The 14,629-nt window shown below is 41.8% G+C and overlaps 1 protein-coding gene across 1 annotated transcript; it reads left to right on the top strand.

Annotated features, from left to right (window-relative positions):
* Positions 1–857: 857 nt before the first annotated feature.
* Positions 858–13,488, top strand: LOC136768021 (putative ferric-chelate reductase 1). The gene is made up of 6 exons (XM_066722077.1): positions 858–1,043; positions 3,212–4,212; positions 11,979–12,077; positions 12,276–12,402; positions 12,792–12,902; positions 13,030–13,488. Exons 2-6 carry the CDS (start codon positions 4,108–4,110, stop codon positions 13,068–13,070), a joined length of 483 nt encoding a protein of 160 aa, XP_066578174.1. The 5' UTR covers positions 858–1,043; positions 3,212–4,107; the 3' UTR covers positions 13,071–13,488.
* The last annotated feature ends 1,141 nt before the right edge of the window (positions 13,489–14,629 follow it).

Raw genomic sequence — 14,629 nt, 5'->3', positions numbered from 1 at the left:
TAGCTAGATAATCTGGAATTGCATCCGTCTGAGCTATTCCTCTCTCCAGTGCCTGTAATCTTATAGGCAGGAAGGCAGGAAACGTATCTATTTAGTCTTGGAGATTATTCCGATATGTTTTGAGATGGGGTGAGTGAGGCAGCAAGAGATCCCACCGCACCCTACTTTATTGCTCTTCAATTTGAACTAATATCTTCTCTATTGCTGTCTTTTGTTACTCAGTCCCTTACTCCTGCTCTCCTCTCACCCTACTCTTTCTATAAGACAAGCCCTGATCTGACCCCTATTGAACACAGTACTGTTGTACCTCTTTTGTTTTCTATTGCTCTATTCAGTACTGACAGTTGCCCTGGGTAAGGGTGTCTGATATTATTATTATTATTATTATTATTATTATTATTATTATTATTATTATTATTATTATTATTATGGTAACACTTTATAATAATGGACTGTTTATGAAAGTGTTATTAGTTAATTATAAATGTTTAATATGTGATTAACATTTACTTTATAAAACATTAATAATAACAAAGTCAAACAACTGGCTAAAAAGTGTCCCTCTTTCAAATAGGGTAATAAAATAAACTTCAATACTGCTTTGACACACTCATAATACACTTTTTGATTATACATAATTAATAAGAGGGACACTTATTATTACTTTAATCCCCCCTTCCCTCGTACACACCGAAAGTTTGTTGTGGAATCTTTTCATTTTGTGTGTTTCAGTTGCCAACAGAGAACAATAGAGCACAGAGAGATGCCAGCCCCCTTTACCTTGTATCGCCACCCCCCCCCCCCCCCCACCTAATTACCTTGCCATGTACGTGCCACTTTGTTATGTGGATGGCTGTGTTGCACCACGGTTGCCAACACAGCATCTTGCATTGTCCCAGTCCTGCTACTCCAGCTCCAGCCTGGTACATCTCGGTAACTCCCCCCCCACCCCCTATAAAGGAAGAGAGGGCATAACTTTCACAGAACCCTTTGGTAGCCCAGAGCGGACACACACCCAGAGACGGCACTCTGACACAGAGAGGGTGAGGGTCAACAATACATTGATTTATTTGTTAGGTTATGTATGTATGTTTGTATTTATGCATTTACTTCAATTAAGTCAATTATGTATTTATATTTCTGGCAGGTGTAAAAATAATCACTTTATTTAGCTATTAATTTATGTGTAAGTATGTATATATTTTATAGAATATTTGCTGGTATAAAAGAGATGTATTTATTTATGTATTGACATATTTTAAACTATTTTTGTTTTGTTTTTATTTAATGGTTTTGTATGTGTTTATTTGGGTTGGACTGATCTTGCTGAAAGATCTTGATGTAACCACCAATTATGATCCATTTCAAAAGAAACATTTTAATGCCATTGTACCACAGTCATTCCACAACAGCTTAGTGGACTGACTGGTGGGTGTTGCCATGGCTTTAAAGCGAGAGTGAAATCAAACATCATGCAAGTGTAATGCATCCACAACTAAAAGGACACGGGAAGTAGCAAGAAAAGCCCTGTTGTCCTCTGTGCCCCACAAGCTGACTCAACATGTACAGAAAAACTGGTAGCAATGCAATAAAAAAAAAACATAATTTATTCATTGAATCTGTATTTTGAATCTGGTTTCTTTCTGTGAAGCCTATACACAAAAAAGTGTTAACTACAATGTAATTACACTACAATTCAGTAGCGTAGCCAGAAAAGAGACTGTGGGTGTGCATCTGAAACACTTGGTGTGCCACATCGAATTTTCTCTACAACACAGTAGTAGCATTATTATGCAATCATTCTTTACATAGTCTTTTATTATTTTATATTTATAATTAGACCACAATAGCCTAATGATGGGATCACACTACACGATTTTGAGCCTGATTTGGCCCTTAGACACATCGGCTCTGATGGTCACAGGCCGCTGGTCGCGCAGTGAGAGCCGGGCTGACGCGTCGCTCCTCCGATCTGATCGTAAGAGTCGGAGCCGCTGAGTTTATTAAACGCGTTTCATATTGACGTCATCAGCAGCCAATGAGAGCCGAGCTGATGAAGAAGAAACAGAAGAAGAAACAAGACAGGAGAATAAGATTAAAGATTTATTAAAATACTTAAATACCAACGGTTGTTTCGGCGCAGGTTATTTAAAAATACTCTAATACAGGAAAATAATATTTTCAAACACCAGTTAGTATCTGTAATTGACCAGGTCTGCGCTAAATATCGCCCCTACACTGCGCTGCTCACAGTGTGGGATGGACAGAGCTGTGTGTCTCTCAGTGCAGCTCTCTCTCTCGGCCGTGTCTTCACACTCATCCTCTTTTCTCTGCGCTGTTTGTGTTTGTCCGACACACGAACACGGACAGCAACATCAGTTTGTGGTCGTGCTCTTGTTGCGCAGATTTCCGCAGTTCTACACAGATCTGCAGAAATGCACTGATCCCATTGGTGGAGCAGCGCAGATCTGCGCATAACTGCGGACATCTGCACTTCATGAACGTGTCCTGTAAATGTGCAGTCCGTGTGGGTTTCTTCTCTCTGTGCGGATCACTGTGTTTCTGCGGGATGTGGGAGTGCGGAGGCTGTGACGCAGATGCACGACAGGGATGTCGGATCAGTCAGTGTGTCTGTACTGAAGGCTCGGCTGTGCGCGCTGCTTCACCACGCAAAAGACATCAATTCGGTGCAAAATAGCGGTTAAGTGTGAGCTGCGCACTGTGCACAACATCGGTTCGGATTGTAGAAATCGTGTAGTGAGACCCCAGCATAAGGCTATAACAAAAAATGCATTCTGCATCTGATTTCTTGGTGTGCCAGCTGCCTCTTTGGGTGGCACAGGCACACCCTGACACACCCGTTGCTACGCCACTGCTACAATTGCACTGTATCACATGTGTATTTTGCCAGCTAAATGCTGTGTCATTCCAGAGGAAATATTAGTATTCCCACAATCTTCTCTTTTTCCAGTCTCTGTCAGCCTGTGTAATCAAGTTTTTGATACCAGTATTCCCCTGTGTTTCTGTCACGCATTTCCCTTTGTAAGTACACTCTGGTCACAGTGTAATTACATTGTAGTTGATGGTCCTGCATTTTACAGTGTATCAGTGAGTAGCTCCCAAAGGCAGGGTGATACAGGGTGGTGGGCGGGGGTGACACTTCCCTCTGCTTCAGTCAATGTACTGACATATTGCTCTGCTTTCTTTCCAGATGTTAGACAAGACTCTTTTCCTTGGCCTACTGGTCACTGTGGCAGTGGGCTGTGCGGCAGCTAATACCACTGATGTAGTTTATACCACTGATGCAGCTGACACAGCTAATACCACTAATGCAGCTTCTTCCACCGGTGCAACTAATACCAATACTGCAGCTTCATCCATCCTTGAACCTAATACCAATACTGCAGCTTCTTCCACCATTGCAACTAATACCAATACTGCAGCTTCATCCATCCATGCAACTAATACCACTACTGCAGCTTCATCCATCCGTGCAACTAATACCAATACTGCAGCTTCATCCATCCATGCAACTAGTACTACTACTGCAGCTTCTTCCACCCATGCAACTAGTACTACTACTGCAGCTTCATCCATCCGTGCAGCTAATTCTACTGGCAGTACTATGCCTGTAAATGCCAAAAGCACAGCAGTTTCTACTGCTGGCAGTACTGCCAATACCACCCTGGCACCGGTGAGTCTACACCCGCCCAGCCCTCCAGCTCCCAAGCTGCTCCTTGTGTAGTGTGTGTAACTGTATATCAGTGTCCATCTCTCTGCCTCTGACCTGAATATCAATCTCACACTCAAATCCATTGTCTCTAATCTCTATCCTCCAGTCTCTGGTCTCAGACTCAATTCTTGTGTCCCTTGTCCCTACCTCTGACCTCTGCATGTGTCTTTGATATCTTGTCTCCAGTCTCTGTCTGTCTGTTATCACGGCTCCCTGTATTGGCACCGTGAGTTTTGACGCTGTGTTTTCTCCCCCTGGCTGTGTGCGTGTGTGTGTGTGTGTGGCAGCTGTCTGTCTCCAGGGTGGGCTGCGGTACAGTGAACCTGTGCATCAGCACACCCCCCAACTGTAACCCTGGTTCCAGCTGCTTCTTCATGGCCCGGCACCTCCTGAATTTGAGCACCCTGAGCGTCCAGTATGAGGTCAGCGGGGAATCGCTGGGGTACCTGTGCGTGGGGCTGTCCAAGGACAAGGTTCAGGTAATACTGTTCAGCACAGTGCAGTATGAAATACTACAGTACAGTAAAACACAGTACAACCAAGGCCATATAGTACAATACTGTAAATAACATAACTACAGTACAACTACAGTTATAGTACAATCACATTGTGAAGGAGGTGAAATTACCCCGTGGCAGCTATTGCCATTCGTGTTATTTAATTTTGTTCTATTTCTTCATTATTCTATTTTTGCCATTTTTGTGTCAACCCTGCACATTCAATACTTGTATTGCTACTATGCAATACATAACCCTTTCTCAAGACATTTTTGCTCAAGTTGCCCCTTCCCTGTAAAGGTACAAGGCACCGTTGTAGCGTTATGTTGGGTGTATTTGGATAAGAGCATTTGGGCTCTGAGCTGAAGCACTGATCTAAAGAAGACCTCTCCCCCCCCAAAGTTATCAGATTTCCTTAGCTCATCAGCTTGGAACTGGTTTGCATCAAAGTGACAGTTTTGGGGAGGATGGCACCGAGAAGAGGCCAAATAGTTTGGAATTCTGCTATGAGATGTCTGGAGAAAGGGGCCTGTAGGTGATAAAAACTCTTTGAAGTGGATGAGAGCCGAAATCCCGACATAGAGCTACGAACCCGGGCCAACCGGCATTTCCAAAAGATGGAATGGATTGACATCAGTCATAAATCAAGCCCCCCTCCAATAGGACACTGGGGGCTGAAACCGAAATCCAATCTCAAGAACTCAGGGACCAATCACCTATTGATCTGACAGACTATAAGGAACAGCGCACAGTCTCTCTCTCTCTCTCTCTCTCTCTCTCTCTCTCTCACCTGAACCAGTAACTCGCTGCCACAGCTCAACCTGTAGCTCTGTTGCCAGAACCGGAACCAGAAACCAACCAAGTCTTTGCCGGCAACAGAAGAGTTAAACTGGGAGAAGGACTTTATTAAATAAAGAACTTTACAGACTGCACTGCCCGCCTGTGCCCACCTGATCAGTGGAGTTTTACAGCTGGACAATTGACTAAGTCGACTATATACGAAAGTGTCAGTCATTTAAATAGCTATTTGAGTCTTAAGAAACTTGACCCTTGGAACGAACAGGGCCCTGCTTTCCTCAAAGACTTTGTCTTCAAATAAGTATGGTGAGAGACCCTGCTTGCCAAGAAGATTTTGTGCACAACCTTGGAGCCTTCAAACCAGTGGAAAATCTGTTTGGAAACGACTCTACTTTCGCGAAACCCCAACTTCCAGGTGCATCGACTGAGTGGAAGTTCTTGGACAAAGCCGAACCGGACTGCCTTTGTTCCAAACCACACGGACCTCGTGCCGTGTGCTGTTATCTGAGCCCGAAGACAGAGAGGCCTCTCTGCGACGAAGTTCAGATAAGTTTAACAGTTTGGAGTTCATGATTCATGACATTTGAGAAATCAATTAGAAATGTTAATCTGTGATTCATAACTCTAGAATGTGTAATATCATTTAGTTTTCTTAAATATAAATGTGTGTTGCATTAAACTGTTTTGTAGATAATTTTAGAAATAAAATCTGTCAACGCCGAGAAATATCTTCTCACTCCTGTTTAACTGTTTAGTCTGAAATTGACACAAGTTAATAGACATTAGATTATTGGTGGCCCTGCCTATCCTTAATCATTGAATAATAATCAGTTAAGGGAAATTGTGGTAACAAGTAATGATAGGATCTTTCTCGGCACCTAAACGTAAATGAGACTGATATATATATAACGAGAAGTTACCTGACATAAATACTAACCTGCGTAGTTATTTAATGTCTGACTAACAATACTAATGAGAGACTCACCTTCGTCTTACTAACCGGTATTGTAGTCAATGTGTTTATATCCTTTTTTTTGTTTAACGATTTGTGTTATCATATGCGATCCCATGGTCTTTGATTTGGTCATGGAAGTGATTTGTCTTTGATTTGTTGATCTAGAGTTGAATTTGAATTAGTTTTTCCCTTTTGTATAATTAGTGTAGTGCTACATTTAGTCTTTGTTTTGAATAAATTTGACAATTTATATCTTTGGAATTGGTGTCTGCGTCCAATTATTACAGAAATTGAGTTCTACAAGATTCCAGGATTCGTGATAAGGTGATACTATAAATTCACTTCTTTAATTGAATTTTATAAGTGTACCTTACGCTACATAATTGGTGCCCCGTGTGAGGAATCTTAGACTGAAAAGAACTAATTTCTGTAATAGTTATTGGATAGCTTTGTCCAGAAATCCAGATTCCAAAGTTTTGAAACAAGAAAACTTTTGTAGGCACAATACACTGTTTGTACTCTAGAGGACGCTCTAGAATTGCCCACGTGGTATGTGTATGGTTTCCAAAGTCACAAAAGGTTAAGTCTGTTTAGTTACTTGTGGTAAATTGTTGATATTCTAAGTTTTGGCATTAGAGTCATTAAGTGATTAATCTCTTACTGTTTGGTTGGGTTGTTACTGAATAACCAAAAACAATGACGACCCAAATGTCCCCATGTGAAGCATTGATTATGAAAGTATCAGGGATTGAGATCCCCGAGTACATTGAAAGCCTAGGCGGTTTGGACTTTGATGAAGTAGAGTCGCGTCGAACTCAGTTGTTGAACGACACTACGACACAACTCGAAAAAGAGGAGTCGATAGATGTTGTGAAGGTTGTGTCTAGCTTAGCGCTTGCGAGCTCAAGGCTAGTGGATTTGAGCATAAGTAAATTTGAAAAATTGAAAAAGCTAGGAGAAAAGTATGCGAAAGTGAAAGACGAAAGAGCCGAACTGAATGGAATGGCTTTAGAACTCGAAGGAAGACTAGAGGCTTGTGGAAATCAAGTAATTATGTTGGATGCTGAAAGAGAGGATTTAATTGAACAAAGGGGGCAATTAAGAAATGAATTAAGAGAATGTCAAGAAGAATTTGAAACAATTCTGAGTCAAGTAAAAGATCTGAAAAATGACAGAGATAAAGCAGCAGAAAATGAGAGGATAGCTGTCAAGGACCGTGATGTTTTGAAAGCGCGTCTTCACAAAACCGTCATGGAGAAATATAAGGGTACTTTAAAAATGGAGATACTCGAAGGCGAGGTCAGACATTTTAAAAGGGACAGTGAAGAAACAAAGAGAGTAAATCAGGAGCTTAGGGGAGAACTCAGATCACGTGACGTTGAAAATGAGTATCTCAGGCAACAAATAGAGGCCCTAAAAACTGCATCTCGGCAGGCTGCAAAGCCGACGCCAGACAGAAAAAGGGAACAGCCAGAACTGGCCAGGATACAGAGTCGTACACCGTCTCCATATCTAAGCCCAGGGTTGCCTCGCCGTAATCTGTCCCCTGCCCGTAGTCAGTCCCCACCCAGGGCAAGAAGCCCGTCGCACCGGCGAAATTCCTCCCCCGAGAGTCCGGACCGAAAGGTTGACATGCGACAGCTGAGAGAGCTGGCTAAAGATTGTGAGGTTTTTAACCCAGCAGACAAGGAAGGAAATGTGGAAGCGTATATTAAGGACATTAAGTATGCTTTGCGTTTCTATCCTGATGCTACGGAGAAGGAAAAGGTTCTCCTAATCCACAAAACCACCTCTCGCCAAGTCCATTCTTGGATGGAGAGGCAAGGGTCCATGGTCTGCGATAGTTTTCCTCGATTGTGCAGAGCATTAATTAGGGACTATTCCAGGTTCATTGACCCAGTGGCAGCAGTGACTGCCGCACACCAGATCAAACAGGGTAAATACGAGTCCCCCTGCGATTATTATGAGAAACTTAGGAAAACCTATTTTGCGGGTCAAGATCGACCCGGGTCTGAGGAAGAAGTGAGCTTTAAGGGTTTGTTTGTTGCTAATTTGTTTCCAGCGATTAAGGAAATGATCATATTACATGCAGACGCTATGCATATGAACATGGCCGAAATTCATAAAATGGCACAAAAAGCTTGGGAAAGCAAGTACAATAGCGCTTCTGATGGTAAAGACACAAGCACCCGAGTACTGGCAGTGCACTCTGAGTGCCCTGTTTCTCCACTGGAGTTAAAGGGGTCCGGGATGCCCAAGGACAGAACCCGAGACCCCCAGGCTTACAAGGAAAAGTATGAGGAAAAGCAATCTGCTCCTAGCCCAGTAGGGTCAACTCAATCTCTGAGCAAGGCTGCAGGTTCTGAGCTGCTGCAACGCTTAGCTCTGCTCTCGTTGCCCCCTCTTCCCAAAATGGAAATTAGTAGCCAGGGTAAAGGGCCGGACCTGCCACCTGAGCTGGGACTAGCTTCGGAGCCACCCCCTGTCCCCGCCTCTGTGTGTTTGATTGGATGGGAGGAACGGCAGGGGGGTTTCCCTGACACATCAGCTCACTGGGACCTCCCAGTGGGGGAAGCTGCCTGCAAGCAAGCTGAACCTTTGACGATGTTACTGGGTGACCTGACACAGAGAGGCAGAGCCAAGCGAGTTTACATAGAAGTGACCATTGAGAGTGTATGGAAGTGTGGAGCCTTGTTGGACACTGGGGCTGAAATTTGTTTAATGTCCGCCACCACATTTGGCAACCTGAAACAAATTATGGAAACCTCAGACCAACAACTGAAAGTGGAAACTTGTAGTGTGAACATTACAAGTTACACAGAGACTAAGGCACAGCTCACTCGAAAGGCGTGGTTAGAATTCACTTTTGGGAAGATGAAATTCGTTCACCCAGTCTATATTTCCCAAGTTGAAACCGAGAAGTTGATCATTGGTCAGGATCTTTTGAACAGGTTAGCACCGCTTATCGATTGTAAACGGAACAAGTTGTGGGCTCAAGTGCAACCACCAAAGCAGGTGGAATTGAATGACAGACATGATACAGCCACCAAGGTACTTCCCAATGAGACCATTTTTGTGCATGTCCCTAAAGGGGGCATCACTCACTTCGATGATTTAGCTCTGTACCAGTTAGACTCTGAGCGATATGAAACTGAATTTGAAATTGTAGACGCCTTCCGGGGACACAATTGTAAATTGGACAGCGTTCTTAGCGAAAAGGTAAAAATGGAGGGCACTAAAATCATAGAGTTTGCAATAGACCAAACCGGTTTGCAGACCACCCTCCTAGAGTCACGTGAGAGAAAGCACAGGCTGTCTCACGGCTGGGGGGCTGGGGATATGGTACTCATAACGTTGCTCCTGAGTGGCTGGATCATAACAGGAAGTGTGATATGGATACTAGCCAAACGTCTGCATGTATTGAACTACAGAGTGCATAACCTCAAGGGAGTACCGGCTTACCATGTAAGCCAACCATTCGAACCCAGGTCCCTACCCACTATAGACATCGGTGAAAGTGATAGTGAAGATCACGTGCCTTAATAACCCTTGAATTCCCAGTCACCTCCCTCTGTTAATCAACTTCCCCCTATTGGTTACCATCAGTAACCACACTCAATATACTGAGTAATACTAATACCAATTGTTTTTGTTTTTTTGTTTTAACGTACTTGTGTTATAATATGTAACCTGTATATGTGCTAGTATAGGATTGTCAATTTGATTGGAATACATTCTGCTTAAATAATGAACTATTAGTTTGTTTTCTTTGATTTCTCGGGGTCATGAATGGTGAAGTCCACTGTTGAATTCTGTTACATAACTTTGAGATAAATGCTTAACGTCTTATTTTGTCTTGAAGGGGATAACGTCCTAGTCGACCTCAGTCCCATTCAAGAAAGGGGGTATGTAGCGTTATGTTGGGTGTATTTGGATAAGAGCATTTGGGCTCTGAGCTGAAGCACTGATCTAAAGAAGACCTCTCCCCCCCCAAAGTTATCAGATTTCCTTAGCTCATCAGCTTGGAACTGGTTTGCATCAAAGTGACAGTTTTGGGGAGGATGGCACCGAGAAGAGGCCAAATAGTTTGGAATCCTGCTATGAGATGTCTGGAGAAAGGGCCCTGTAGGTGATAAAAACTCTTTGAAGTGGATGAGAGCCGAAATCCCGACATAGAGCTACGAACCCGGGCCAACCGGCATTTCCAAAAGATGGCATGGATTGACATCAGTCATAAATCAAGCCCCCCTCCAATAGGACACTGGGGGCTGAAACCGAAATCCAATCTCAAGAACTCAGGGACCAATCACCTATTGATCTGACAGACTATAAGGAACAGCGGACAGTCTCTCTCTCTCTCTCTCTCTCTCTCTCTCTCTGTCTCTCACCTGAACCAGTAACTCGCTGCCACAGCTCAACCTGTAGCTCTGTTGCCAGAACCGGAACCAGAAACCAACCAAGTCTTTGCCGGCAACAGAAGAGTTAAACTGGGAGAAGGACTTTATTAAATAAAGAACTTTACAGACTGCACTGCCCGCCTGTGCCCACCTGATCAGTGGAGTTTTACAGCTGGAAAATTGACTAAGTCGACTATATACGAAAGTGTCAGTCATTTAAATAGCTATTTGAGTCTTAAGAAACTTGACCCTTGGAATGAACAGGGCCCTGCTTTCCTCAAAGACTTTGTCTTCAAATAAGTACGGTGAGAGACCCTGCTTGCCAAGAAGATTTTGTGCACAACCTTGGAGCCTTCAAACCAGTGGAAAATCTGTTTGGAAACGACTCTATTTTCGCGAAACCCCAACTTCCGGGTGCATTGACTGAGTGGAAGTTCTTGGACAAAGCCGAACCGGACTGCCTTTGTTCCAAACCACACGGACCTCGTGCCGTGTGCTGTTATCTGAGCCCGAAGCAGAGAGGCCTCTCTGCGACGAAGTTCAGATAAGTTTAACAGTTTGGAGTTCATGATTCATGACATTTGAGAAATCAATTAGAAATGTTAATCTGTGATTCATAACTCTAGAATGTGTAATATCATTTAGTTTTCTTAAATATAAATGTGTGTTGCATTAAACTGTTTTGTTGATAATTTTAGAAATAAAATCTGTCAACGCCGAGAAATATCTTTTCACTCCTGTTTAACTGTTTAGTCTGAAATTGACACAAGTTAATAGACATTAGATTATTGGTGGCCCTGCCTATCCTTAATCATTGAATAATAATCAGTTAAGGGAAATTGTGGTAACAAGTAATGATAGGATCTTTCTCGGCACCTAAACGTAAATGAGACTGATATATATAGAACGAGAAGTTACCTGTCATCAATACTAACCTGCGTAGTTATTTAATGTCTGACTAATAATACTAACGAGAGACACCCCTTCGTCTTACTAACCGGTATTGTAGTCAATGTGTTTATAACCTTTTTTTTGTTTAACGATTTGTGTTATCATATGCGATCCCATGGTCTTTGATTTGGTCACGGAAGTGATTTGTCTTTGATTTATTGATCTAGAGTTGAATTTTAATTAGTTTTTCCCTTTTGTATAATTAGTGTAGTGCTACATTTAGTCTTTGTTTTGAATAAATTTGACAATTTATATCTTTGGAATTGGCGTCTGCGTCCAGTTATTACAGAAATTGAGTTCTACAAGATTCCAGGATTCGTGATAAGGTGATACTATAAATTCACTTCTTTAATTGAATTTTATAAGTGTACCTTACGCTACACTGTGCTAAAAACTATTCAATGCAGTACAATGTAAAACAGTACAGTAAAGTACAATATTGTACAGGTCAACACACTAAAGTACAATGCAATACTATATAGTACAATGGAATACTGTACAATACAACATACTACAGTACAAGGCAATACAATACTGTACAGTGTGATACAGTACATGGACTACAATACAGTACAGTACAGCAGTGCAGTACAGGGTGGTTCATGCAGTACAATACTTTACCACTCTCTACACTCCTCTTCCATCAGGGTGATGACGAGACCTACATCTGTGCCAAGAACGCACAGGGGGGCATCAACGTCTTCAAAGCCAGCTTCACAGGAAGTGCCCTGCAGCTGCTGCCCGCGGTAATAACCCCTCCCCCTTTCCCACAACTTTGAGAGAGAGAGAGAGAGTGTGATTGGGCCCTCTGTGAGTTTCACAGCGGGTGCAGTAGAGAGGGAGAGAGAGGGGACAAGATCGCTGACTCTCTCTTCCTCTGTCTCTGTCATTTGCCTCATTTTCATCCCCCATTTCCCTCTCTCCCTTGCCCTCTCTCTGTACAGAATGATATCCAGAGTGCCGGAGGCACCTTCTCAGGTGGCATGATCACCTGTTCATTTGTGGTGACCAAAGTCTCCTCCACTGACCAGTTCTTCATATTCCTGGGCAAAGGGACCCTGGGGACCAATGGTAAGCTCAGCACACACAGGCCTGCTTCAGCCCCTAATGCACTTAACAAGCCTTAATGAGCCTTAACAAGCCTTAACAAGCCATTTGGAGCTCCACAACCTTCATGAGTTCAGGATATAGATATAAACATTTGCTAGTAGATGCAGATGTAGAAATATATGTATATATCTGTATCTAGATCTATTTTTTAACTGTGATACTGTTAGTACAGTAGAACAATTTTTTTTTTTAAGTCAACCATCTGTCCTGGTCCTGCTCATCTGACGACCCCTAGGAAAATGTTCAATGGCACTCTGAGCGGCTCACAAAGAGAGAGCAGGACTCAGAGCCGAGACACTTGGTCTCACTGAGCCATCAAGTACTCAACAGGGTGTCACTTGTGTAAACAGGTTCCTTCAACGCTCCACAAATCCAGCTATTCAGTGATACCAAAGTTGGCCTCACGGATCTGTTCATCTCCAGTGCCTCTCTGAATGTGCCCTCCATCCTCACTGCTGCGGGTAAGAGCTCCTCACTGGTGGGTGGAGAGAGGGATAGCGGGAGGTTAAATTGGCCATGGGAGTATGCATGTGTATGTGTGTACACGTGTGCGTTTGTGCATTTTCACAGTGGCCCTTGTCCTTGCAGGTGCCCTGCTTATCTACGCATGGCTGGGCCTGGAGTTATAGGGGGAAGCGTGCCGGAGTGTCAAAGGTCCCAGGCTGTGTGGGAGAGCGGCATAGAGACGGAAAATATTTATTTTTATATATATATTTATATATGCTTTTTGCTTTCATATTGATGGAGTATGGCATTTTTTCCTCACGTTAGCTGAATCATTCTTAGGGTCTAATTTTATGATTCATTATAATAATAACAATAATGATAACTTACAAACTTATACTAACTTACATACTTTTCCAAATACATATTACTCCTAACTGTAAATGATCACTGCTTTGATTACAAAACTGATATCATTGATATTAAATTGCATAAACAATAACACATATCCAATATTATATCATGCAAACAGTAATGTCACATAGACAAAATACTTCCACGTTATTTCAATTCTAATTCTAACTATTATTATTATACATTGTAAGTATGACATGTTTTATTTTTTCCTGCAATTAATAAAAAATGGAATAACAAAAGTTCAGCGTCTCTCTCTTGCTCTGTTATGGAGGTCAATAAGTGGCTACAGGAGTTATGATGGTGCGAATGCATGCCTTTCATGTTTTGATACTTAGGAATTTAGGAATATGTTATTGTTTCCTCTTGGTTTTAAAGTTTTTCTCAATTGCTTCGGCACACTCTTTGAATGACTATCAAACTTTGTCAAACTGTGTGAAATACTCCACACCATTAGGTCATTTGCTCACATGACTAGTCATTCCTCATTGCTTTCACACAACAATTTTTGTGTTATTTCCTAATTGCTTATGCCTCAAAAGTATATAAAATGGCTATTATTCCCCACAAACTTTGCTTTTGTGACCAGGACAGTGATATTTTGAAATGTACCTATTTCCAATGAGAAAACAGGCGAATTTGTCTTTTCGTTCACATAAAGTCAGAAAAAAAAACATATGAATCCAAATTAACATGTATTTGTACTAAAGTAATACAGAAATGACTACAAAAGATTTAGAAGTGAGTAGTTTTTCGAGATTTACAATTATACTGTATTACTTTTGTAATTTTTGTATTACTTTAGTATAAATACGTAACGAAAATATTAAATTCCCCGCCCCGCCCCGCCTCCTCGGATGATTGACAAGCATCAAAAAAGTTTGTTTGCCAAATGAAATTGAAAGATCACTTGGCAAACAGCGCAATAAATGAATTAATTGATTTATGAATTGATTCATTAATTTACGAATTGACGAATTAATTTATGAATTAATTGAATATTTAAGTTTGACCCTTATTAATGCTCCATAAAAACCACTGTGAAAAAAGGCTTGGCATGTCTTTGAAGAGGAGGCAAGTTTTTAATATTAAAGTTTTTTTATAATTGTACACAAGTCCATAATACACATCAATAAATACATGGTCACTCACAAATCTCTTTAAAAGGAAATTGACATATCTCCAAATAAATACATTAAAACAGAAAATCAACACAGAAAAGCAGCAGTGAGAGCACAGAAAGAAGACTGATCTGCTCTAAAGTAAGATTAGTCGTATTAGCATATCTCATAGCATGTCTCCGCCCCTTTTCTGGAGACTTCTGAAGGTA

Source organism: Amia ocellicauda, chromosome 14 (assembly GCF_036373705.1).
Source record: "Amia ocellicauda isolate fAmiCal2 chromosome 14, fAmiCal2.hap1, whole genome shotgun sequence".
NCBI classification, from domain to species: Eukaryota; Metazoa; Chordata; class Actinopteri; order Amiiformes; family Amiidae; genus Amia; species Amia ocellicauda.
This window is presented reverse-complemented; position numbering and strand designations above follow the sequence as displayed.

Coding starts and splice junctions, on each gene's coding strand:
- LOC136768021 (XM_066722077.1), top strand. CDS start 4,108: ATGGCCCGGCACCTCCTGAATTTGAGCACCCTGAGCGTCCAGTATGAG. Junction 4,213..11,978: donor TGTCCAAGGACAAGGTTCAG/GTAATACTGTTC, acceptor CTCTTCCATCAG/GGTGATGACGAGACCTACAT. Junction 12,403..12,791: donor AGGGACCCTGGGGACCAATG/GTAAGCTCAGCA, acceptor TTGTGTAAACAG/GTTCCTTCAACGCTCCACAA.